This window comes from Ursus arctos, unplaced genomic scaffold (genome assembly GCF_023065955.2).
Source record: "Ursus arctos isolate Adak ecotype North America unplaced genomic scaffold, UrsArc2.0 scaffold_11, whole genome shotgun sequence".
NCBI classification, from domain to species: domain Eukaryota; kingdom Metazoa; phylum Chordata; class Mammalia; order Carnivora; family Ursidae; genus Ursus; species Ursus arctos.
The window spans coordinates 11,748,764-11,775,293 of NW_026622775.1; the positions used below are offsets into that span (position 1 = coordinate 11,748,764).

General features: G+C 35.9%; 1 protein-coding gene and 1 long non-coding RNA gene across 2 annotated transcripts; one reads left to right on the forward strand and one right to left on the reverse strand.

The window, feature by feature from the left end:
• Positions 1 to 6,862: 6,862 nt before the first annotated feature.
• LOC113255596 (uncharacterized) lies at positions 6,863 to 22,816 on the forward strand. Its single transcript, XR_003316362.4, has 5 exons — positions 6,863 to 6,950; positions 13,662 to 13,839; positions 14,778 to 14,844; positions 18,544 to 18,658; positions 21,121 to 22,816. It is a non-coding gene; the product is annotated as an uncharacterized LOC113255596 (long non-coding RNA).
• Positions 16,111 to 18,110, reverse strand: TRAM1L1 (translocation associated membrane protein 1 like 1). The gene has a single exon (XM_026499231.4). It carries the CDS (start codon positions 17,958 to 17,960, stop codon positions 16,848 to 16,850), a length of 1,113 nt encoding a protein of 370 aa, XP_026355016.1. The 5' UTR covers positions 17,961 to 18,110; the 3' UTR covers positions 16,111 to 16,847.
• Positions 22,817 to 26,530: the final 3,714 nt, after the last annotated feature.

The window sequence follows — 26,530 nt, forward strand, 5'->3', positions numbered from 1 at the left end:
ACACACACACACACACACACACACACACAGGTGGAGTACACTTTTATCCAAGTTGGTTAGTAAATCTATCAATAGAAATTCTATATTCACAGCAACACAATTTTCCTATTAAACACCATGATTTTCTCTTTCTGAGCCAAATCCAATATCTTGAGCTACTGAAAATGCTTTTCTCTTAGTACTGCCAATATTCCCAGAGTTAAAGCAGTGATGCTTTTCTTAAAATAATTCTGCCTTCTGGGCAACTGGCACTTTCCAGCATTAAATAAGAAAAAAATTGGTTTGTAGCTGCTATCTGTTTTATTGTGTGTAGACCTATGTTAAGATACTTTTTAAATTAAATGTCAAATCCAGATTGACATAGGAAACACACAGTGCTTGATATTTGATGAGAAGCTGTCAGCTCGCCTCTCCCTGTCAGATTGCCAGCCGCTTCCTCAAGACTAGTTTAGTAAGTGAGGATGGCAAGCAGGGCTCCACACATAAAGGTCTCAGTCCTATATGGGGTGTGTGTGTGTGTGTGTGTGTGTGTGTGTGTGTGGTCAGAATGGGTATGAGGCGAGTTATTTATTATTTGGAAACTGAATTCCATTCTCTTAATTATTAAGGTTATTTTAGGAACATATTTTGTAGGTGAATCAATAATTCAGAAATACCATTCAGAGTTCGGCATGAAAAGGCAAGTTGAGTTCCTTCTCAGTAGTAATTTCCGTGAAAGATTGCATCTTTGAACGTTAGGCTATAGTTTTGAGGGACGTTTTTATTCTGTTATTTGCTACGGAAATAATTTATCTTAATATTTCTTAGCCTGTCATTTTATTTCATTTGTACTAAATACTACTACTAGAGACGTGTCAGGGTGTATGTGTGTAGGTGTGCATACAGCTGTGTGTGTAGCCAGAACTTGGAAAGGAATGGGTAGTCAGCATGTGTGGCCCTATTTTACATTCTTAAACACACACACACACACCCCTCATTTTAAGTGGTCCTATATTTCTTAGGAAATTATATAATAATTACTATTTCAGAAAATGGAGGCAATTACCTAAATATTTGAAGCTCTTTACCTCACCCCTAATCAAAACAAAACTTAAAAAAAAAAAAAGGAGGCCATAATATTGTATTATTCCCAACATAGTAGCCCAAAGGGATAGATACTTCTACCCCGATTTCTAAAAGCTACAGCACAAAGCGGTGCTCCTGCTCTGGACTTCTGACATCACACAAGCAGCTCAAAGATGAGACGGGGGATGTGCAGTTGACTCACTGAGGCAGACCCCACTCAAGTGTTGCCTGCACCTGGCAGTGTCTGCAGCTGTGTCAGGCAGCTGTGTCGGGGGCCTGCACCCTGACTGCTCCTTGTATCATGGCCTTGGGTGCAGGTGTTAAGGCCTAGAACTCTTTTCCATTTCCTCATTGTCTTCCTGCCCTCCAGACATCATAAACTAATCGCTTCATTTTGTATCAACATTTTTCTTTTCTACCTAAGCTGGCTGTTCTTTCTGTTGCTTGAAATTGGAGAACCTTGACTCGAAGATAATTTGCAAAGCTATATTCATAGATGCAGGCTAGCTTAAAATTATTTTATCTTCCTGCTAAATTGAAGCTTTACTCATCATGCAGTTTTCATACAGACTGTACATTTTGTTGAACTGTACTTTTTTTCTTTAAAGTTTCTTTTGTCTGATATGAATATAGCTACAACTACTTTTATGCAGAATTTATGTATAAATATAAATTTATTGCACATCTATGTGTATGTGTTGTCCAAAGATGCATGTGTCCTTGGGTTACAAGATTTTTCATTCTTTATATTTTACATGTGCTTCTTTTAAAGAGTGTTAAGATGAGTATATATATATTTTTTATTTAGTCTGATACTCTCTGATACTATTGTCTTTTGCTGGAAGATTTGCACCATTTAGATTTAAGCTGACTACCAATAATTTTAATTTTTTTATTTATAGTCCTGTTTTATGCTTTCTGTTGGTTTTGTTTAATTTTTATTTTTCTATCCTTCCTTTCTTTTGAATATTTGAATTATTTTTTAATTCCTCTTTAATTTTTCCTTTTGAATGAAGCACTGCCTTAATAATTATTTAACAAAATTCTACTGTTAACAAACACTCTGAATATCTCTTTATATATACCCACCCTTAATATCTTTAGAGCCCAGTGCAAGAATACCCTTGGAGACTCCTGGAGCTTCTCTTCCCTCCTACATTTCTGACCTCCTGCGCTCCCAAGTCCCTGAGCATGGACACCTTTCCCATATGATTATGCTCTGTTCAAACTCCCACCCATCTCTCCACAGAGCCGTCTTTTGGCTCCTCCTCAAGCCTGGGAGTGCAACAAGAGTTACAGCAGAGTTTTCACCTAGCCAGTGGCAGATAAGCCTGGGGACATGTCCTGCACAGGCCTGAAAAGTAACTTGAAGCTATCGTGCAGAATTCTGGGGTTCTAGATCCATAGAGCATAATTTAGAAGGAAACAGGTCCTGGGCTCTGATGGGCATATCCCCAAGTCCCCAAAGATTCACAGCCCTGTCAGTTAGTTAGCATCATGCTAAAGGAGACCCAGAAAAGAAACTGTAAAGCCAAGAGTTCAGGGCAGAAATCACAGTCACCTGCGAGGGGCCTAAGACTATTTTCTCCATGAAAAATATTTTTACACATATAGACTCCTAGCTTGACAATTTCTCTCAGTACAGAGATTTATGTACCATTATCATCACTGTAAAGAATCAATTCTCCTCAGAGTGTCCATTTTCTGTTCTCATTTTCTCCTTCTGTTGTAGCCTTTGTTAAGACCATCTCTCTGCATTTAGTTTTCTGAAGTGACACTAAGATATGACTCGGCATGTCTACGTATATGTGTATGTGTGTTGTGTTTTAATTGTGTTTGCAATTTACTAGTCTTGCTGGATGTGAAGATATGTATTGTTTGGCATTTCTGGAAATTTTCCAGCTGTTACCTTTAGAATACGCTCTCTGCTTTCTCCTGCCTCTCTTTCTGGAACTCCAGTTCAACACAAATTAAACCTTCTCATTATAGTTTTTATGTTCTTTGTTTCCTTGTGTTATTTTGGCATAATTTTTTGACATCTCCCCCAGCTTTTTATGTTTCTAATTTGTTGTCTATTTCATTGAGTTTTATATTTTCCTTATTATATTTTTTCCCTGAACTTCTATTTTCTATCCAAGTATGCTACATCACATTTTATAGTTTTCCGTTTCCTGAAAATATGTTGAAGCTCACATTATTTCTTTTAACATGCCAACCATAGCTTTAAAATCTCTGGTATTGAATACAAGAAATCTGTTAGCTGTATATAAAAGGTCTTTTACGTCACCTACCGTATGTTTATGATACTTTGCTTTCTTGTGTGCTTAATTACTATTTGATTAATTGTGAGATGCTTATTTCTTTGTAAGATAATTCGTGGCAATTATTTAAACAATTTCCGGGAAAACTGAATGAAGGAAGTTCCTTTTACTAAATAATTTAGCTCATTTAATGTCTCCAATTCTTACGTCAGACTGTACATTTTGTTGAACCATACAGACGAGAGTTCCCAGGAATAGAGCTTGTCAGTTTTAATGATTTACTTGAACATTTGCCTTGGTAAAGACATTATCTGTCCATACCTAGAAATGCTGTTCGGTGTTTTCAAGGATTCTTTCATAGGCCCTTTCGTGTTTTTTTCTTTACCCATCCATCCACAGAGATTTGACGCTTTTCCCTCTATAAATTCATTTTTGAGATTTCAACCTACAATGTGACTTCAATTATCATCCAAGTAATGATGACTTTCCAAAGTGTATCTATTTCCACCTGAGCTCTTTCTCCTCATTTCCAGTCTGGTATATTTTGGTAATATTGATATTCTCCATTTTGATACTTTTTGTTGTTTCAAGAGCATCTTACTTCAGAGTATATAAAAACTCAATTGATGACAGTCCACACACTTATTTCTCTCCCTGCATTTTCTGTGTCAAAAACAGTATCTTCAGCAGCTAATTTACCCAAGCCAGAGAGCTGAAAGAAGATATTGATAAGAAATAAATTTCAGGTAAGTATAAAGTTCTTAGTATAATATTCAAGGTCTCTCTTTCCTCCATCATCTGTGCTCTATATTCTAACATATTGTTCGTGCTCAAGACTTTCATGTCCTCTGGTAGTTCTGAGCCTTTCCATGTGCTCCTTTCCATCTGGAAAATGTGCACCCCACTGTTGGAACTGTCTAACTTCTACGCTTTCTTACAGTTCTCATCATTGTCATGAGCTCTTCGATGTTCTTCCTTAAACCAGCCATTGAAACTAGTTTTTCCTTGAGCATGAATAACCCACCTAATTACACTGCTTATCTTAGAGCATCATACCTCCTTGAGGACTCATCTCTTTCAGTGAGGGACTGTGTTTCCTCACTGTTAGCTGCAGGCCTGAGTATGGTTTTGGCGATAGAAGTCACTCAGTTAACGTTTGCTGAGTTGAGAGTAGAATTACACCTTTATACTAAGTATAATCAATAAAATATATAATTTAAGTGTCATCTTTAACAGGTAATCATACTGTATACTGTGGAATTTAAGGCATATAATGAAGCATAAGATCTCTGTACTCAAGTGGTTATAATTTAATTGGCCATAAATTATCTGAACCTATCATGACTGTAAGCAGATAAAGATAATGAACAATAAGCTGTTTACTATTGTCAAATATGTATTACAGGGAACAATTCACATAGGAGATCATTGGAGCATTTATCCTAATAGTTCCTTGAAATTTTATCATACCTCTTTTCTGCTAAACCTTAGTGAAGCCCAATTTCTTGCCTGTAAATAATACCATTTCCATGGTAAATAAGAACAACCTTATCCAATTTGAAAAATAAACAAGCATTTTGCAAACAGACACATTCTTTCCACAAAAATTTTCAGCTTCCTTCACATACTTACAGTTTAGTGAGGGAGGTAGTGATCAAAATATAGAATTTAAAGCAGCATAGTAATTGCAGTGATGTCCCTAATCAGAATGTAATAATATATAATGGCCAGAACTAGCCTGAATAGCTATGAAGCTTTGACATATTTGATATAATAATAATGTATGGAATCTCTTGAATAACATAAAACAAATCTAAATATAATTATTCTAAAAATGCCATTTAAAATTGTTAGGTATTTTTTGATATCAACAATCATATAAATCTTTTCACCTCTCTATTATATGTATTTTAGTTAATAAAACAGATTTCAAGAATGATAACAAAAATGGAGAATTTAAGTCTTCAGTGTTTGTGAATAATTTTGTCTCATAAACTTTCATATATAGATTAACTTCACCAGAACCTTACATGACAGTCAGGTTTTTATTATTATTATTATTTCCAATATTTTAAAATAATGTACTGAGAAAAAAAAAACAGAAATTAAATAATGAAGCCTTAGTAACTTCAAGATTTTAAGGCTATTGTCATAATCACCAAGAGGATTAACTCTATAGAGCAGAAACTGAAACATTTTGTTATATATATATATATATATATATATATATATATATATATATATATATAAACATTTCTTTTAAGTTTTCTAACACTGGTAAAAGTATTTCTCAAGTAAAATTCATGGGAATAACTAAAAAGAGAAGGGTTCGTTTTCCCCCTTTTTATGTTTTATTGTTTAAAACTAGAACAATCGATTTAAATTAATTCAGTCAATACTGAAATTGCTTTTTTGTGTAAAACATGCCCCAATACATGCCAACTACTTTTCTTTTTAGAATAATTTAGAAGAAAACATTATTAGGCAGCTAATTCAATATTTTTAAAAGGCATGGTAATGTCATTCTCTAAACCTGCCTAATGTAGGCAGTGGGAAGGCAAGCGTTGTGGTTTTTTTCTTAAAAACCTTGACAACAGATGCGAATAAACAGCATTTCCCCAGGAGCAAAATCAATCTCTGAGAACTTCACAGGATGCGTGCTGCTGGCCCGCAGCGCCGCGTGTTTAAAACGCTGCTCAGTGAGTTGGAGGTCATCCTGATAACACCGCCCCGGCGGAGAACGAGTTGGCACTTCACTATAGATTTCCCTGGCAGAGCCTATTCCTGTTTGACACTTGCATTTGACCCACTCATGGTTTCCTCTCTCTGAGGTTTAAAACCAAGATCAAGTATATCTCTTTAATAATGTCACATTCCAAAGAGTGACTCTGATGAGGGGACTGTTGAAGGGCTTAGTTATTCACATAAGGACCATCATGCAGGGAGATAATAAATAATGTAGTACAGAGATGCTGCCATCGGGGCACCAAGGATTAATTCAAACAGCTGTCATAGAATTTCATAGGAAGTTTGAAGTGGATATATGTGATTCCATTTCTGATTTACAAATATTCTCATGTTGTCAGCTATTCTCACACAATCACATATTAAACTTTGGATGTGCCAATGTTTTGGTAAATTAAGCATGTTCTTTGAGTTTTTCAAAATGGTTCTCATGTGATGTATCACACCGAATTGTCTCCAATACGATATATTTTAGTGTGCTAGTTTTCTCCAGACCTCGCCAACCAGATCATTCTTACAGGTATTTCATCAGTGACTTAAATCCAACAAGTGTGACTCCTTTCAGTTCGCCCTCCTCTCTCTCATACCTAGTCACACCCACTCTCCTCAGTTGGTTCCAGCTATTCTTGCCTCTACCATTCCCACCTCGCCACAGATCAGCACATAATGTTCCCCTTGCGCAAGGTTTTGTGCCATTTCCACTGCTGCCCTTTCACCCACCGCACTGATTTCTTGGCAGGGCTGGGGCGCTCTGCCCTCCTGCCACCCTGAGCGCTGCGCCCCCTGTCCACACTGCAGCTAAAGACTCATTCGGTAGCAATGCCGAGCTTACCGACTTGATTCTTCTGAACAACTAGTCAAGACTGTGCTGAAGTCATGGTATGTTATTTCACCAGTCGCTTACCTCTGCATTGCTGTTGCAGCCCTTCTAGGGACGATGCACCCGCCACTGTGCCTGTCTTTCCAAGAAAACTTGACATTCTGCTTGTCTAGACAGCTGAATATTGCACTGTGGCTGATTCTCAAGCTGTACATACGGCTTAACGACAGCCTGTCACTGGGTATGTTATTTATCATTATCTCCTCACTGCCTACCCCCAAGTCTGGAAAATGCCCAATAAATATTTAAGGAACGGTTACTGAGACTCGCTTTTCTTCTAAAGAAAACAGAGTAGAAGTTTTGGCCTAAGAAGTTTAGGTTAGTGAGAACAGTTCTTTCGTTTTACAGAACTTTGTGACCACCAAAGTGGGAGGAAGTTCAAGTAACAGTCATGCCGTTTTACCTGGAATGACTGTTTCACGTGACGCTTAGGCACTCTGATTACCTAAGGAAACTCCCCAGAGGTTCACTGAAACCTTCCCTTAATGGATTTTTTTCTTGTAATCTTTTGGACATCTTTCTCTGGCTACCCAATCACATGATTTTATCAGACATGTTATGTAAGTGTGTTATGTAAAGCTATGCATACTGCTTTATTTTATACTAATATGTACGTATGTGATAGTGTGACTAATAAGCTATTTTCAAATGGAAGAAATTGCATTCAAAATGTGTCCTTTTTGTTAACACATAATACTATTAAAAGTCAGCCTCCAAATTATAGTAAAATCAGATATTTAAGCAGTGTTAATGAATTTCAGAGGCTTTGGATGTTTTAATATGAACTAGCATTATTGACAGGAATAATGAAGTTGATTAAAAACATCAGCAGGCCTTTCTCTTCTTGGTGTGGATTTTCAAAAAAGCATACTTTCTTTTCTTTCCTTTTATTTTTTAACTTGTCATTAGCTCTGTTTAGTCCTAGTCATGATAATTGAACGGAAAGTTAGAAACTTCAATTAAAAAGAAAAAGATTTCCTGTTTTCTCAGAATCAAATGAACACCTGGTGCCTTTGAAATCCATTATATTACTTGAATTTGTTGGAAAATAAGGATGGAGAGAAAAAAAATTAGGACCAAGAGGCAAAAATAAGGCAAAAAATGGTATCTGTACATTACAGCTAGAGATATATTACTTTCAAATATCTTTTCATTATCAGCTGATGACATACATAAATGTACACAGTACTTGCTGAAATTCAGCTTGCTGACCTTTTTTTTTTTTTTTTTAACTATTTGACTTTTTTTTTTCCTCCTGAAAGTTATAGATTTGTTTACAGCTTTGATTCTGCTATGTATAGGTTGGATATAGCCTTTTGAAATTTGCTGTAAGTATTTTAAAGATATGAAGAGCTAAACAGAAAAGAAGGATCTTGTAATGTACATTTTGCTCTTTAATATAGGTTTTAATCACTAGTGTGATGAACATGAAATTTGTAGATATTAGATTTCACCCAGTTTCAGCAGGTCTATATTAATTTCAATTCTAACTTAGATTGGAATGTGGTGACATATTTAAAAATTCCACCAATAATTCTGTGGTTAAAAATATTGAATAGGTTCTCAGTTAGTAGTTGCTTGGGTTAAGCAATTTTCTGATAAGAGTTTAAAGGTATCTGGTGGTTGGTTGCTTGAATTTCTCTGCATATATGGCCTAGCAAGGTAAGATGGTTGAACCCATGGAAATCTAGAATTGTGTTTCATTTTTTTAAATTTATTTATTTACTTATTTACTTATTTATTAAAGATTTTATTCATTTATTTGACAGAGAGACAGAGAGAGTACAAGCAGGGGGAACAGGAGAGGGAAAAGCAGGCTCCCTGCTGAGCAGGAAGCCCAATGCGAGGGGTCAGTCCCAGGACCCCGAGATCTTGACCTAATCATGATCATGATCAGATGCTTAACCACCTGAGCCACCCAGGCTTCCCTAGAATTGTGTTTAAAAAAAATAAAACTTTAAAATCTTATAATATGACATATATTTACTCATATGAGTAACGGTTATGTGTTGCATCATTAGAAAGAATTTAAGAGGACTCTTATGCATCTAAAGTACTCCTAGGATTTGAGAAGTGTGAAATACATGCTAATAGAAGTAATCAGTTTTACTTAATTGAATAAATTATATTTACACACACATTTCATACCCTTTTTGATGGCAACTTATTGTTCTTTTGGGATAATCACCCTCTGTTAAGGTTGACAAATTCTGTAATTGTCAGAAATAGACACCCACCCAACCCTTCAAAATGATATGAGTTGTTTGTCAATATGGCAGCCAAAGAGAGAGGTCAACTGCAAATGCTTAATTTAATGTCTTCTCCATTTGAATAGATTTTAATTTTCATTTCTGTGAGAAAAAAATTGCTTAACTTAGAACAACACATATAGAAAAAATAAAAGGACAAGGATCAACTAACACAGTCCCTTAAAATATTCTATACTACTACCTGTGCTCAGATTTTAATGGTCATAATGGTAAATCTAATATCTACTATAATAAATAATATAGAAAAAGGCAAGGATATATATATGTGTGTGTGTGTGTGTGTGTGTGTGTCTGTTGTATGCAGATGTTTCAGAGGTTGCCTGAAAATACACAAACAGGAGATTTCAAAACATTCTTTTCAAATCAGGAATCCATGTTGTATATGCATTTCTTTGGTGGACTCATGTAACTGGGCTTTGCTCTTGCTGCTGTCATCCTCCATTCTGTCATGTCTTTTTCAGCATACAAATATACTGATATCCCTAATATCTTCCATCCTAAAATTGACAATAACAATACAACCAACTCTCTTGACTCCATGTCCCCCTTTGTTTATTGCATAAGAGGATGCATTACTCTTTTCTATTTCTCTGTTCTTCACAGAGACATTTGTTACAAAAGTTTTTGTAATATCATATCACCCATCCTTACCTCCCATTCTGTCTTTCACCCATCCCAGTAGGGCTCTCATCCCATAATTCCACAGAAACTGATCTTGCCAAGGTCTCCAGTGACCGAAATGTTGCCAAGTGCATGCTTTTTTATTTCTAATCTTAAGGAACTTGAACTCTCAATAGCATTGGCTAAAACTTATATCTTTATTCTCTTATTACACTTTTATTTTGGGTTCCACGATACTGTTTGCCCTTGTTTTTTGCCTATAGCACCAGCTATTACTCAGATTTGGCTTCTGTGATGGTTCTCTGCCTCAGTCTTTTTCATCTCCTCAAGTAGCACTGTTCTCCTTGTTCTTTAGCGTTACAAAACTGCTTTTCAGGATGTGGATCAACTATCATAGCTTTTATTCATGTGCACATTAAAAATGGGATTCTGATTCATATATTGAAGATTTTAATAGTAGCTTCACATTTGGAAGCCATACTAGCTCAATTCTTAGAAACAGCTCTCAAGTTTCAGAGTTTGGCAAATCACAAACACCATTAGGATGATGATACATGACTCAGTATTTCTAAAGAAAAGTCCAGTGTTTGGAACCACTTTTCATTTAAGTAGCTTAAGAACAAAATATCCAAGTTTACGTATGTTAGTTTTTGTAAGATATGTGTAGGCCAATAAATAATGTACACTCCACCACAAATCAACAGAAGTCAACACGTTTTCACTGTGCATCCACTGTACTAGGCATTGTGCTACCTGCTAAGTTTACCCTAGTGATTGAAAGACTTGGGGACATGCAGCTGGCTCAGTGGGTAGAGCATGTGACTCTTAATCTCAGGGCCGTGAGGTCAAGCCCCACGTTGGGGGTGGAGCCTACTTAAAATAAATAAATAAATAAAATCTTAATAAAAAAAAAAAGACTCATGATCCCAGACCTCAAACTTGTATGGGAGACTGGCAATAAATTAATAATTAATACTTCAAACTGGAAAAGGATATAAAAGGAAAAGGAAGCCAATATTAGAAAAGATAACAAAGGAATGTTGTACTAAATTTTGTTTGCTTATTTGTTTTAATTATGAAATAAAAAGTTACTTCAACTGAGTTCAACAAATTCTGAGATACTGCTATGAGACGCTATATTAGTTAATGTTAGTTAACTAACTATATTAGTTCATGAGAATGGAATGATGAAGAATATATATTACTTGATACCGAAGGAGCTTGTTGTCTAGTACTACTAAAATGGTTGTTAATGCTCTTGGATTTTCCTATATAAATGCTTTGCTCATTTACTTAGTCTGAAGTGTAATTTTGCCTATGGTATGCACTGATTTTTTATTGGTAATGTAATTTACCTAGACCAATGTTTTCAAATGCTTTCAGTATAAATACTTATATTCAGAATTAATATATATCAAAAGTTTTCACATGAAATCATTCATATTTTCTGTCATTTATGTCAGAAAAATAGTTCATAGTTACTATGAATTTAGTAACTCTTTAAAATAAGTGTGCATTTACTCCGAGAATTTCTATGCATTTTAAATATAGTCATATGTGTATTTATGATGTACATCATTTAGTCAAAATAATTCATACATTTGAAAAAGGATTCCTTACAAAATATCAGCTAAATACAGAGATGGAGCTACTACTATACTCGCACTATCACCACTTTTCCATTGCCTGCTGCTAAGACATAAGGGATAACTCCGCACCGTACACCTGCATAGTGTTTAAAAATGAACTGGGGAGAGAAGGATGAATAGGTGGCACACGGAGGACTTTTAGGCAATGAAACTATTATTTACGATACTAAATTAGTGGCTATATTAATAATAGGGAAGGCTGGGTGGAGGAGCGAGTTAGTAATATGGGGACTCTATTTTCTGCTCACTTTTGCTATGAACTTCAGACTTCTCTAAAAAATAGTCTATTAAAAAATAAACAAGTGAGGCACCTGGGTGGCTCAGACAGTTAAGTGTCTGTGTTCAGCTCAGGTCCCAATCCAGGGACTGGGATCGAGCCCCATGTCCAGCTCTCTGTTCAGCAAGGAGCCTGCTTTTCACTCTTCCTCTGCCTGCTGCTCCCCATGCTTGCTCTCTCTCTCTGTCAAATAAATAAAATATTCTTAAAAATCAAATAAATAACAAATAAACAAGTAAATGTATATGAGACTATGTACATAAATATATATGTGTATTTATGTACACACGCATATTTATGTCTATACACAACATATGAATCAGCCTACGCACCTGCAATTTATGACACTGTATATACATACATATTTTTTTAAAGATTTTATATACATATATATTTTTTTAAAGATTTTATTTATTTATGTGACAGAGATAGAGACAGCCAGCGAGAGAGGGAACACAAGCAGGGGGAGTGGGAGAGGAAGAAGCAGGCTCCCAGCCGAGGAGCCCGATGTGGGACTCGATCCCGCAACGCCAGGATCACGCCCTGAGCCGAAGGCAGACGCTTAAGGACTGCGCTACCCAGGTGCCCCTATATACATATATTTTGAATTTTCAAAGCAGCTTTTGAGGTAAATATCTGTCATTTTAGAGACATGCAATCCAATACTTAGAATATTTAAGTATTTTCCAAACTTCACACAGCTCTAAGGACCACAGCAAGGACAGCCACGATTTCTTTTGTTGACCATTATTTATAATCATATTATTACCTTTCTTTGCAGAATTTATAGCAATACAACTGAAATTTAGGACATGAAAGTGTAATGTGATGTGTGTTAAAGTTTTGCTTGAATTTAAAAATGAACAGAGTTAAATTAATGTCATAGTAATGATGTACTAGCGTTGCTGATAAGAGATGTGGCTACCCAATAATTTAGGCAAAATATCTATTTTAAATAAAGGGGAAGTGAATTCTCAAATTAAAAATAAAACACACTTAGTTTCAACACCACCAACACCGTTTACCAAATCATGTCAGTGCCCAGAATCTCATGACTTGAGAAAATATAGAAAACAACATTTCCTAGTGCTCAATTGAGATTTCACATAAACCATCACACACTGAAAGTATTTACATCCAAAGACAGAGTTCATATTTCCACAACTTGTTGGTCTTATTGATTAATTAATTAGGAAAGCTCTCCCTCAAACCAATAAATACAAAGTTTCCAACATAAATATTAAAATATAATTTGTAAATTTGAATACATTGTTTTTTAAATACATTGATGTTTTTCATTTCTTAAATTATGCAAATATCCCCCAAAGTGGTCAGTTTGCACATCAATGTATTTTTCAAATTAAAAAAAAAAAATTAGCTGACCTGATTTTGTAGCCCAAAACACATGATGGCACCTGCCAGGACTGAGGAAGAAACGGGTGAATCACCTTGGGAGATAGCCTAACGTTTGTCTTCTTTCATAGTTATTGAATACTTAAAACTTCCATATAGTGCAGGGCCCTAAAAGGATGTGTTTATAGGGATTTAGAAGGTAAAATTTAGAAAGTCATATGATTGTATAATCAGGAGGAAAATTCCAATTTAATATTTAGAAGTGTGTGATTTTTTTTTTTTTGTATGATGGATTTATAATTTTTCTACATAATTGATGGGAATTTGCAGGTACTACTGTGTTTTATTCATTGTGGATAGTTCCTCCCAGGATATAGGTTTGATTGAAAGGTGACAGTGGAAAAAAAAAAAACAAAATTCCTCTATTTCCAAAGAAATCCAGATGGAAGTGTGTGAATTCACTGGTAATCTGATCTGTCATTAAACCTCAATTACCTCCATATACTCACTCATACTGTCTATCCTCTTCTGCCATGCCAGGCACCCTTCTGTCTGCAGATTACAAGAGTCTGGGCTCCAGGGAGGCATTCTCTGCCATAATAAAAGTACCCGAGTCCCAGCCTACTCTGCAGGCCATATTCTCAAGCATGCTTTCCCCTGTGAGAACTTCTTCTCAGGAACTACTCCCATATGTCATTTCCAGTATAAAGCATCAGTGGTAAGTCTTTTATTACTTTACTAAACTATTCTCATTTAGTCTGATTAAGTGAGAACTTAAAATTTTACCTTTGTTTTTCCAAATTAAAATAACACCAGAATACATCCTGTCTTCAAGAAATCTTTAAATTATTAATGTTGCAAGTAATCTTCTTGAATCTATTCCAGCTTAATACATTATTGGCTATATGTATTTACTCTACAGATAAACAAATAATGATGAGAGATAAGTGAGAAAATATTTGCAAGTTTATTTTTTTATTGAAATGAAAGGGAGAATTATACTGATTACCAGAAAATAATAAGGCCTAAAACTTGCTTGTCTTTTATGAGATATGTAGGTTGAAAAACACATTTACACTATTTAAGAAAAATGTGATACACTTTAAGTGCTAGAGTAATTTTTTTTTTTTAAAGAAAATTTACTTTGAACCCATCCTAGGAAATCTATTCCTATAGACTTATTTAAGGAATAAAGTTTGGCAATCATTGCAGCCAATAAATCAGAGCAGAATCTTTAAATTCAAATATTAGACATACCTCTATGACTTTTGCAACTTTGGTGATTAACATTATTTGAGTTTTCATAGGGCTAACGAATGCCTACTTTAATAACACTTTGAGTAATCATAATGGGAATTTTGTTTCCATGTGGTCCGTTTTTAACAGAAACCAAATTATTGCACTAAGATCTATTATAGCATGTTTTTTTTTTTTTGAGTGTAATATTAAAGAGGGACTTGGTTTGTATTGCTGAATGTCATTTGTAGCATTGCTTTCATAATTTATTTGGCTTACATTTATATTCTGGCAACTCTTACTGAATTTTTATGAATAATTGAAACGTATACAGCATCCTACCCCCTTTCCCTTTCAATAACCTTGCTACCTTTCATGAACCCGTATTTTACAAGAAATATACTTTGCCTTTTTCCACAGGTGAAACATACAATCTAACTTAACCAATCGATCCAGTATACCCCTCTATCAAATGAGTTCACTAAAGGTAACTCTCAGTATTCTGAATTCTAGAAATCTTGTTTTCACTCTTCTTCTCTACCATGTAGTGTGTAGGTATAAAGTCTAGAACACCTATAATGATTTGCTACCAAGCAGAAAATTAATCTGAGAGGGACAAAGCAGAGAAAATCCCAGGGAAATCCACCTAGGCCCTAATCCTATTTAATGTTAAACTCAGTTTAACTCTTGGCATTGTCACATGAGATAGTGATTTTCTTGTAATGACTTACCAGTTTGTGTGGGGCCTGCCTTTACTTTCACATGGGTAAGAAACTTGTTACCAGGAGTGGGATTACAAATTAACAGGCTAGAATTCTTTAAAATGAGGGAAGTGAGAAAGACCATTCTCGTACAGGAGAAATTGAAAATCTTTTACAATTGCACAATGGTTGGTTAAAGTGGAGTTATTGTAACTGGGGCCTCAGGGCATGTGCTACCAACAAGACAGCCTTAGGCAACTGAAGGGGGAAAACTAGGATAATGGATTCTATAGTTTAAAAAGAAACAATCTTGCTTTGTTGTGCACTTCTCAAACCAAACAGAAAAGAAAGCTCCGCCAAGAGTGGCTCTTCTGTCTTTAGTCTGCAATACAAGTACACTAAATTTAATTTTCAAGGACCCCCATGACTGGAAACGCGGAACTACCCACAACAAACCAAAGAGAAGGCTATCAAAAGCAGAGACAAGAGACACAGTAGGAGAAAACAGAGGAATGGCAAATATATGGCCTTATTCTAGCATACTTTTCAACCACTGTCTCCTGAAAAAAGTATAAACATTCACATTATGGAAATGGAATCAAAATGAAGGTTGAGAAAAGGAGATAAAACATACTCACCCACTACAGCCCATTCTTTCTATTTGCTTCAATAAAGATACTATCTATATACCTATATATCCACATACACTTTAGTATACACACATATTCAAAACAGGGCTCATACAGATGAATGTTTCCCAATTAAAGATGGAAGAAGCCCTATAATTATAACAATATTTTTGACAGGCCTTTCATAAAATTATCCAACCGATTTTCAAATTACTTAAGGTTAGCGTCTTAAAGTGTTTTTCGTGTGTAAATAGCTGACATTCTTTTTATAGATATAAATCAAGTAAGCATTGTTTTTCAAAATGATTTTCAGGTTAAACAATATTTTTCCAAGATGCTGTGGATACCAAACTTATAACAAGCCTCATTAAGAATAATTTTTAATAAACATAGCAAAAAAGACTAAGTCTGATTTCCTTTTACGGTAAATATTTAATTTTTTTTTTTTTGATTTCTAGTTTACAAGTGTTTAAAATGGACAAGAATGATTTTACCTCTTCAGTAACACTTTTATATTAATTCATGATATTTTGATTCAATATATGGTAATAAATCTCCACACATTACCCATTAGTATTTTTTTTTAAATGGGGATGTAATATTAACAACCACTACCTATAAAACACATCATTATTTTGGTGCTTTTACAAATCTTTTCTCCAGTTGTAAGTTCTAAAAAAAATAAACAAAAATTTAAAAATTCTAAGAATTAGAGAATACTGAAAACATAATGAAGTTGAATCCCACCTTTATAATATTTCCATTTTATCCTAAAAGAGAACATTAAAAAATGTGACAGTGCTATATCAGACCACCTTGCTAATGTTATAAAAGATTGGCAGGAGCAAGAAACTGTCACTGATCTGCGGAATTTTTTAGTTATATCTACAAATAATTAGGAAAACGTTCAAAAGTAACAAAACAAAATATGGTGGTGTTCCCTGAACCATTTGATGATGCTTAGTCTATATCAATTTTTTCCATTCATAATAATCCTCCTCCCCTCAAATGCCTTTAAAAAATATATTACACAGTACAATAACAGAAATCAAAGACAGCACAAACTATTTTCAAGAACAGAAAAATCTGTAGCACACAAAGATATCTTATAGTAAAGAGCAGACTTCTTTGGGGACAGTAATCAATTAGCTTGTAATTCATTATGAAGATTTCTCTTTCCTTTTATGGGGAGAGTCTACTCTATTCGAAGTCGCCACACCATTTTCTGTTCCTTTTTTAGAAGACCTCCCTTTAGTCCGTTTCTTCTTCACACTTGGGGCCTGAAGAGTAGTGTCTTCTTCCATCCACCTCTGAAGCTGAACATTAAATAAATTCCATGTTATGTATGCTTGGATGGTGCAACTGGATGACAGAACAGCAATTTTAGCGGCCAACACGTTTACATTTCCAGTAACGGCATCCGAATTCCGATTCTGCCCCCCGGCCAGGTGAAAGCCAACAGTCACTACAGAAACAATTAAAGTCACAAGTCGACCCAAAATAAACACGATTGCCCACAGAGAAAACTCTTTCTGATACTTTTCATCACTAAAATAAAACAGGTCACAAATGTGGGAAAGTAATTCAACAAAGTAGTGCATCATCAAAAGAACAAGTCCCAGATGATTCAAGTACAAGAGGTAAGCTCCAGCAATGTGAAAGAGGTGGAGACCAATGTAGACAAGTTGACGGGGGATATCTTGCTTTTTGGTTCTCTGGAAATAGAGTTCAGGAAAGGCATGAAACCAGTAAGCCAACTGTGATATGTAGAAAAACTTCATTTGAAATGTCATCATATTATGGGGATGAGCCCTCCATAGGAGAGTTGGGTCTGACAAACAGTTTTCAGAAATTAAAATGAATGTGCCCCAAATACAAGAAACAAGGTAGAATACACTAAACTGGCCAGATTCATTAAATTTGCTTTGTTTCGCTTTGGGGAACTGCATTCGCCTGTTAATTTTATCCAACACATACTCCTGAATCGTGGCGTGAATGATGATTGCCACTAGCATGTAGAAGAAAACCGTGGCCAAATCTTTGATGCCATAATAGTAAAGGAACTTTGATTCTGTGGCTCGTTCTTCTGCTGCAGGAAAGGTAACACTGTGCTGAAGAGTAATAAAAACGATAGATGCTTCTGCTGTTCCCTCGAACATAAGCCCCAGCACGAAGAACATCCCCACACAGGCGACGAGGTCCGCATGATTCTGCAGGATGAATTCGTGGCTCAGGACTGGGGGGTTCTTGGTGCTCTTCTTACGGAACGCCATGGTAGCGCTTCCCAGATACTCACCGACGAGCCGCAGCTGCCTCCCCCTGGCTGCTCCTCACAGCGCCGCCGCTGCCGCAGCTCCGGGGGCTTCGCTTCCCATCCCCGAGCCAGTCCCGGGTCGCGGCGGCCGCCCAGAAAAAAATAAATCAAAGGCAAGGGCCGAGCAGGACTGAGCATGCGCACCAGGGGGACAGAGGAGGCAGGGAAGGAAATCGAGTGCCGCGCCCCTGCCCGGCGCCAGGCCCGGGGTTGCGAGCGTTGATCTTACACGTTGATCGCCGCCTCTTGAAATCCCCTGGCACCGTCAAGATGCTCCGGAATTATTTTTCAGGGGCATCTTCGTCAGTAATCATGACAAAGCAGGATGGAACTCTGCTTATTCTTCATCAGAATGATCATTAAAACAGCATAATAATAATGATGATGATAGAAGAAAACTCTCATAGGGCTTAGCATTCACCAGGTGTTGTTAGGAGCACTCTGCTTATATTTATAAATGCATCCTTTCTGGAAAACCCAATGAGGTACATATGGGGTGATAATCATTTATTATTTTTTTTTAATTTTAATTTTTTTTACAGGTGAGAAACTGAGGTACAGAGGGGTTACATAAAATGCCCAAGATCACACAGCTGGTGAATGTCGGAAACACGATTTTCATCCAGTCTGGGTCCAGAGCCTGTGCTCTTCACTGTGGTACTGTATTGCCTCTTATTGTAAATCATTCACACGTGGAAATATTTCACTACAGCAACAACAAAGCATTCTAAAAAAAATAGTTCCCATGTTAGCAATAACAATAATTGTACCATTAATTGTATTTATTATATTTTTAAAGGTTGAGTGGTGGTTAGACGGGGAGAACTATTTGTCCATTCATTGGAAAGTATTTTGGCTTTAAAGCCCAAAACTGATTTTCCTTACTCTAGCAGATAAGAACCTCATGTTTCATTTTTATGATTGTTAAGCATATAAATTTGCTAAAATACACATATTGAAAAACAACTTCTTTTGTAAATGCTAATGCCTTGCTCTATCTGAATTTCATGTCAGTCTTCAAATTTCTCTTTGGATTCAGAGCAATTTTCTTGTTTCTTCTGGGTCCCATGAGCTCATAATCATTACTGATAGTTAAAGTTTGAAGTTTGGAATACACATTTCAAAAGAAAAGTGCCACATGATTTAAAGAATAAAGCGCAGATTAAATTTAGAATGGCCAATTGCTTTTTATTACTGTTTCTCCGCATGCTGTGTGCTAACAAAAGATGCAGTCCAACTGGTGTAATTACTTTTTTTTTTTAAAGATTTTATTTATTTATTCGACAGAGATAGAGACAGCCAGCGAGAGAGGGAACACAAGCAGGGGGAGTGGGAGAGGAAGAAGCAGGCTCATAGCTGAAGAGCCTGATGTGGGGCTCGACCCCATAACGCCGGGATCACGCCCTGAGCCGAAGGCAGACGCTTAACCGCTGTGCCACCCAGGTGCCCCTGGTGTAATTACTTTTAAGATATTGAACAAAATACTCTGATCAATGTGTGCCTGCATTTCCTAGGACAGCCAAACAATTGCATATGGAATTTGCTGGGGACAGTGTTCCTGAGTTAGGGAAAGTATTACATATTTTACCATAGTAAGACTTCTCTCTGGTTTTCCTGTTACTCAGCTGTTGGCGCTGACAGCTCAATTAGGAGTGCTATTTGGGGTTAACTAAATCAGTGAAGAATTACAAATAGAGGTGCAAAAATTAGGGCATGAAGAAGTGAAAAAAAAATCAAACTTGTTAAAAGTAGTCAGGGTGGAAACAGTCAAAAGAGAGCAGTGCCTTGTGGGAATTATCAAGAGTTTATTCAGGAAAATACATAGCTACCTTTTTGAAACATCATTTTAAGTGGAGAATTTATCAGTCTTTCTATAGGAATACACAAGGGCTGTGATCATTTTGTGGCATACTAACTAAATATAAAACGCACTTTGCAATTTCTGAGCTGAAAGTCTGTTTATATTTCTGTTTGGCCTTATTTTATTTTTAAAGATTTTATTTTATTTATGTGACAGAGACAGCCAGCGAGAGAGGGAACACAAGCAGGGGGAGTGGGAGAGGAAGAAGCAGGCTCCCAGCAGAGGAGCCAGATGTGGGACTCGATTCCGGAATGCCGGGATCACGCCCTGATCGGAAGGCAGACGCTTAACGACTGCGCCAGCCAGGCGCCCCTGGCCTTATTTTTGGACAGGCTTTCCAACTCTACCTATGCAAATGTGATAGATGTCACCCTCAAAAAAGGCCTGTATCAAAGTAAAGAGCACAAAGGCTTATGCAGAGATGTGAAATGTTATTTTATTACTAAGAGGGAGAAATACCGTTATGAGTTAGTCTAAAATTGTCTCTTAACTTTAAAATATCTTTTCCCCCTCCTGCTCTTTCCTTGGTTTTTAAGTAGAGAAACTTCTTTAGCCATGTATCTTTCCTTTCTTTGAGTTTGTAACACCAAATGGTATTCTGTAGTGTAAATTTTCAATTTAAGCTTTACATTAAATATAGTCCAAGGGCAGGGCTTAAGTTTTAGATTTCACATAATGTCTTTATAAAAATATAAAAATGTCAGACTTCTGAAATTATTGGGATCTTTAAGGGTATTGTAGTAATATATAACATGATGTTTGTTTCTGGTAGTTTTATTGGCACTTTTATTTGACAAAGAATGAAGTGTATATAACAATAGTTTCAAAAATTTTGGTATCAGTCTATTGGTTATAGAATTTCATGTATTTGGGGAGTGGGTATTCGTCCTTTATGCACAGCCCTGTGCCTATGGTAGATAATTATTAAATTCAAATGGAGACTTCTGCTTTCAGTCATGAGGGAATAACTGATTGAACTTACACTCCTACTGTAAATAATTGGCAAACTGGACAAATTATATGAAATAACTCATTTTCATATATTGCAAACATAAAGCTATAATCACTGACAGAAAGGAGACAAGTGAGGTAAGCCCCACAATTGCCCTGATTTTCTGCCTGGAAGCATTTTCCAGTCCACTGTGCCGGTATCACAAGACCCCAAGGCCTGACTTTTACTGCCCACCTGTTTGCACTCACCAACCTTTGTCCCACATTTTTCCTTAAGCTCTTCTTTCCATCCTATCTCTTAACTCAGGCAAATGGAAACAAACCATCCCTCCAGTGATAGCAACTGCCCTGACAGCACCTCCAGTCAGCCCAGACCACCAGACCAGTTTGAGTGTCATCCCCCACTTGTGCCTGGGCACATGGACCATGCAGTGACCTCCAGAATAATCAACAACTACCTTTACCTCATTATAATACTAAAATCTCTCACCCAAGGAGGAGCACAAGCCTTATTTACATAACATACAAGGTATGTATAGGCATGTTCGACATCTGAGGACAAGGCTTCCTTATCTAAATATTCATCCCATCCACCTCTATTCAGGGAGTCGCAGCTTTGGAAGCCATTCCCTTGATCTCCTTATTTGTTGCAAATAAAAGTTTTGTGAGACAACTCAACCTGGTGCAGTTTCTGACTCACCAAGGAGCAAACTCACATTGGTTTGTTACACAGGGAGGGGAAACCTAAGAAGAGCCTGGAAACCTTGCTGAATTGAAGAGAGACAGGAGTTAGGAGATGCTATGCCACTGTTATTCGCTAGGCATAATAACTGCAGAGAAAGGTGATTAACATGGTTCATAAATTTGCAGAAGTGTTCTCTAGACACTGGCTAAAATACATGAGGCCAACCAAAGAATGATGGAGGAAATGTAAAAGTTTCCAAGAATCCCAACAGGACTAAGAGACTTTGAAGTTTGGAACAGTTAGTAATTAGAATTCTCTGGGACTACTCATGAAACTCTATTTTCAGTAGAGACCCAAGAAAAGTAAGGCTAAACTTGCCCTAGGGAAAAGCTAATTCACATTTGTCCACATAAAGTTTTCAAGAAGTCTTGAAAGGATCAGAGTGCCCTGCGAGGAACTTTACTGTCTGCCAGAAAAATCCAGCCCTCACCAATGTGAAATTCACATTGTCTAGCATCTAATAAAAATTATGAGACAAAGGCTGGGTTCAGCTGGAACTATTTATCAGAATGCCTATATGTGGCCTCTCCACGTGATACGGTCATAGAGCAGTGGCTTTAGGCCCTAAGAATGAGTTTTCTTCTGAAACAGCAGAAATTTTATGGCCCTTTGTAACCTAGCATTGGAAGTTATGCCCTATCACTTTTCTGGTCAAGCGGGCACAAAACATTCAGGCTCAAGATGGGGCAGGTATAAAGGGAGGGTGGGGAGCATAGACATCCCTCCATAAGAAGTGTACCACACTATTTGTAGGTAATTTTTAGGTAGACACAGTCTTTCCTTTGATAACAAGCGTTTCCTTTCACGTGAAATATACACTGTTTCTTCCAGATGCAAACAAAAGTCTCACCCCAAAAGAGCAACAGTCTCAAGTTTATTGGGTAGGAACTTAAAAGCTAAATTAGATCCAGGCACTGAAGGGCTCCTTGGGCTCTTTCCTTTGTTGCATCTATTCTTGATCTGAAGACATGTGAACTCAAGAAAGAAGGTTTCCCAACTCCCATAAACCAAAGGCATAGGAAAAATGCAATAATCAATTCCATTCAAGAAATGGGCAAGTGGGATGCACACTACATTCAAAGGTCAAGAGTAATTATGAGATCTGTCCCTAAATTTCCTAAATCTTTGACATGAACCCAGTCTTCCTCCCTGGGAAGTGGTGGAAGATTATATATATTTGTATATATATGTCTTCCCTTTAAAAACATAGATCTCAAGTCGATTTTTTGTTAGTTTGCATATTTTAAAAGATAAAAGACCCTGGAAGCTAAATAATGTTAATTTGTTCATGTTAATTTTTGTCTTTGTGATGTAATTTTCGATTATACTGTTAATTACAGAATATCAACTATACTATGATACTTTAAAGATTTAACATTCCATCAACAATTCTTCAATAGAACCAAGAGAGGAATGGAAGGATCAGTGTCTGAGTAACCATTACAGAGAATTGCCACATATCAGGCAAAGTATCTTTTAAAATGCTACATTCATTTTGTTATGAGAAACATTTGATTAAAAAGTAGAAAGCCCAACTATAACTTAGGTACTATATCTTAAATCAATGCGAATAATTAGTTCTTTTCATTAGGTATGCAATATAACATTTTTATGTCAGTATAACTTATCACTTACATAAATAGCTTAGCTAAAAGCATCTTTTAAATTACTTATGTGTCCCTTTGAAATGTAATTTTCCAGAAGAGATTAACTGATATTGACTGTGAACTCTGATAATATATGAAGTACATTAGGAACTTTATGATATAGACATTGTCCACACCTCAGTCTGTCAAGCATCTGACTCTTGATTTCAGCTCAGGTCATGATCTCAGGGTACTGAGATCAAGCCCCACGTAGGTCTCCGTGCTGGACATGGAGCCTGCTTAAGATTCTCTCTCTTTCCCCCCCAGGCCCACCCTGTGCTCTCTCTCTCTCTCTCAAACAAATAAAAAAATAAATAAAATAGATAATATAGATAATGCCTCATCTTTTAGTATTTTTCTATCTCACAATGAAAAAAAATATTTTTATACCTCTATAGTATACACCTTCTAATCATAAAAATTTGGATAACTCGAGTAAATGAAACAAACATTGAAATGCTAGAGTTCAATAGCATTTAAAGAAGAAAAATGCTGGAAAAGAACTGCTTCAAAAAATCAGACTCAAGTCAGTTTAAATCAATGTTTGTAATTAGCATAATAAATAGTCATAATTAACTGAGATCACCAAATTCTTAGCTACATTAAGCAAAACATAATACAGTTTAGCTTGTGCGTGAAATTACAGTCTCCTGAGATTTGACTGATTCAGTCTCAAGTAATTCAATTAAAGTGATTTTTATTATATTTAAGTCATTTTTATAACTGATAACACATGTGAAAACACAGGCTTTAAAAAAAACACATTCTGGAATATGATTGAATATTGAACAGTTAAGGAAAAACCTCAACATAGCATTTCTAAATTCTAAAATGTCTTTTTGCAAGTGTATTTATTAGTTACCTAGAAAGTAAAAATAATACGAAGCTTTGTCTAAGGATAAACTGAAATAGGTTAATAAGGGCAATCTCTCATCAAATAGAATAATTGATAAAAATTAAAATCAAAATGTAGTAATATGTTTTGTCAAGTGCCACCTTCATTGAGCAAAATAACTTTGAACTCACCTTAATGGAGCTTACAGGGAGATTTAGAGGTCACAAACATTATATATATAATTTGCAGATAGCTAGTGAAAAACTGCTAGGCAGAGAAGATGGATAAGACAGTGAAGCAGAATGCTGACAGCTACTCTAGATAGGGTGGGCAGAGGGCAGGGAAAATCTCTTTGACTAGGATGCATTTGCATAGAGATTTGCATGAAGTTAGAGAAAACCACACATGTATCTGGAGGAGAATGTCCTATGACATAGCAAGTCCAAATGCTTTGAGACAAATGCAAGAATGATTTTTCCGTGAACAGCAGAGGCCAGAATGACAAGAGTGGAGTGAGAAGGATGACAGAAGGAAAAGGGCCCAGTAATACCATGTATTGTCTTATAGACCACGGTAAGGACTTTGAAATCTGGTCTAAGATTGATAGGAAGACTATTTGAGCATTGTTTTAAAGGGACACTTTGGCTTCTACGTGAAACAACTATTTGTGGAAGGGACAAAAGTACAAAGAAGTCACTGCAATTTGTAAACATTATAATTGAACTAGTGTATTTCATGACATTTTTTCTTCTCCTTTTTTCAATGCTTAAATTTGGATGCTGCCTATGAAGTAATTAAATTGATGAGGGATATTCCTGTGATCTTAGTTTTCCTATGATCCAAAATTTTTTAACTCATTTGTTTATTTAATGCATACGACATGGAATATAATAGAAAACCCACCTTACAGGATTTCCTACATTTAGAAAACAATGCTGCTATTATTATATCTATGTTTTTGGTAGGAATGTTCAATTGACCTGTAGGCATTTGCTAGATAACTTCTTCAAAAAATCTACTTAGTCCTGATAGAGTCAATCTCTCTCCAATGATTTCTACAGGGTTCCAAAATTTCTTCACTCTCTAGGGGTTTGTATTTAAAATGAACTCAAAAGTTAAAGTGACATGAAAAATAAATAATCATTTTAGCATTATTGTTGCAATTCTATTTTGATGCTAATATAGATGGAAAATTCCATAGTCTCTTAACTGTTTTATAAACTTTCTGACTAATCAAACTTCAATAAGCCAACCACCCATGCAGATAAACATTGTTTAAATACTCATTGTAAATGCCATTACTTTCTATTTCTGCAGGAAAGAAATGATTCTTAGAGGGGCATCTAGTGGGCTCCCTGCTCAGCTAGGAGCCTGCTTCTCCCTCTCTCTCTGCTGCTGCCACCCAACCCCCCACACCTGCTTGTGCGCATGTGCATTCTCTCTCTTTCTCAAGTAAATAAATAAAATCTTTTATAAATTGGGAAGGGTATGTGTTGTGGTGAGCGCTGTGTATTGTGTAAGACTGATGAATCACAGACCTGTACCCCCAAAACAAATAATACATTATATGTTAATTATATATATGTGTGTGTGTATATGTGTGTGTGTGTGTGTGTGTATAATGATAGGCACCATCAAAAAATTAAAATAAAAATAAATAAAAAATGACATACTTAGTGAAATTGAGTAATATGAAGAAAACAAAAATGGAGAGAGACATGGAATGTGGGGCTTTCTTCTCAGCAGGGGAGCCTGTTTCTCCCTCTCCTTCAGCCTGCCACTCCCCCTGCTTGTGCTCTGTCAAATAAATAAATAAAAATCTGAAAGAAAGAAAGAAAGAAAGAAAGAAAGAAAGAAAGAAAGAAGAAAAGAAAGAGAGAGAGAGAAAGAATTCTTAGAGTTAAAGCATTGACAGATTCTCCTTCAGATTTTATGATGTTGATCTAAGGGTCATAAAATACTAGAGTAATTGAAGAATTTTTCTGAGGTGGCTATCCTTTGAAGTTTTATTTTTTGTTTGTTTCTTTGTTTTGTTTTTTACTTCTATTTATATTGTAATCCTTTAAACTATGCTTCAAAATATATGCTGAAAGAGACTAATATTCCTTTATGTATAGTTAATTTATATGATTAACTTAGATATGCTAAGTCTGGTAATAAAGCATTTATTCTTACTTAGTTATTTCAATGTGAACAATGATTTTTAGGAATATCCAAAAATTATAATTGCTCAAACGGTATTAGGAAATTTTAAACAGATTGGCATACTGTCTTTCCTCTTGACGAGGACTTTTTCATTCAGTGAGTCTTATTGCCAACTCTTTCATTCTTCTGTTTAATGTTCATGGACTGTTACTGAATTTCCCCATCTAAAAACTGTGCTATCTGATGTAATAAAACTCTTTTAGAAAAAGCTTTCTCATGCAAATAACCCAATACTTGTAAACTTAAATATGGATTATTAATGAGCTTGATTGGAAAAAACAAAAAA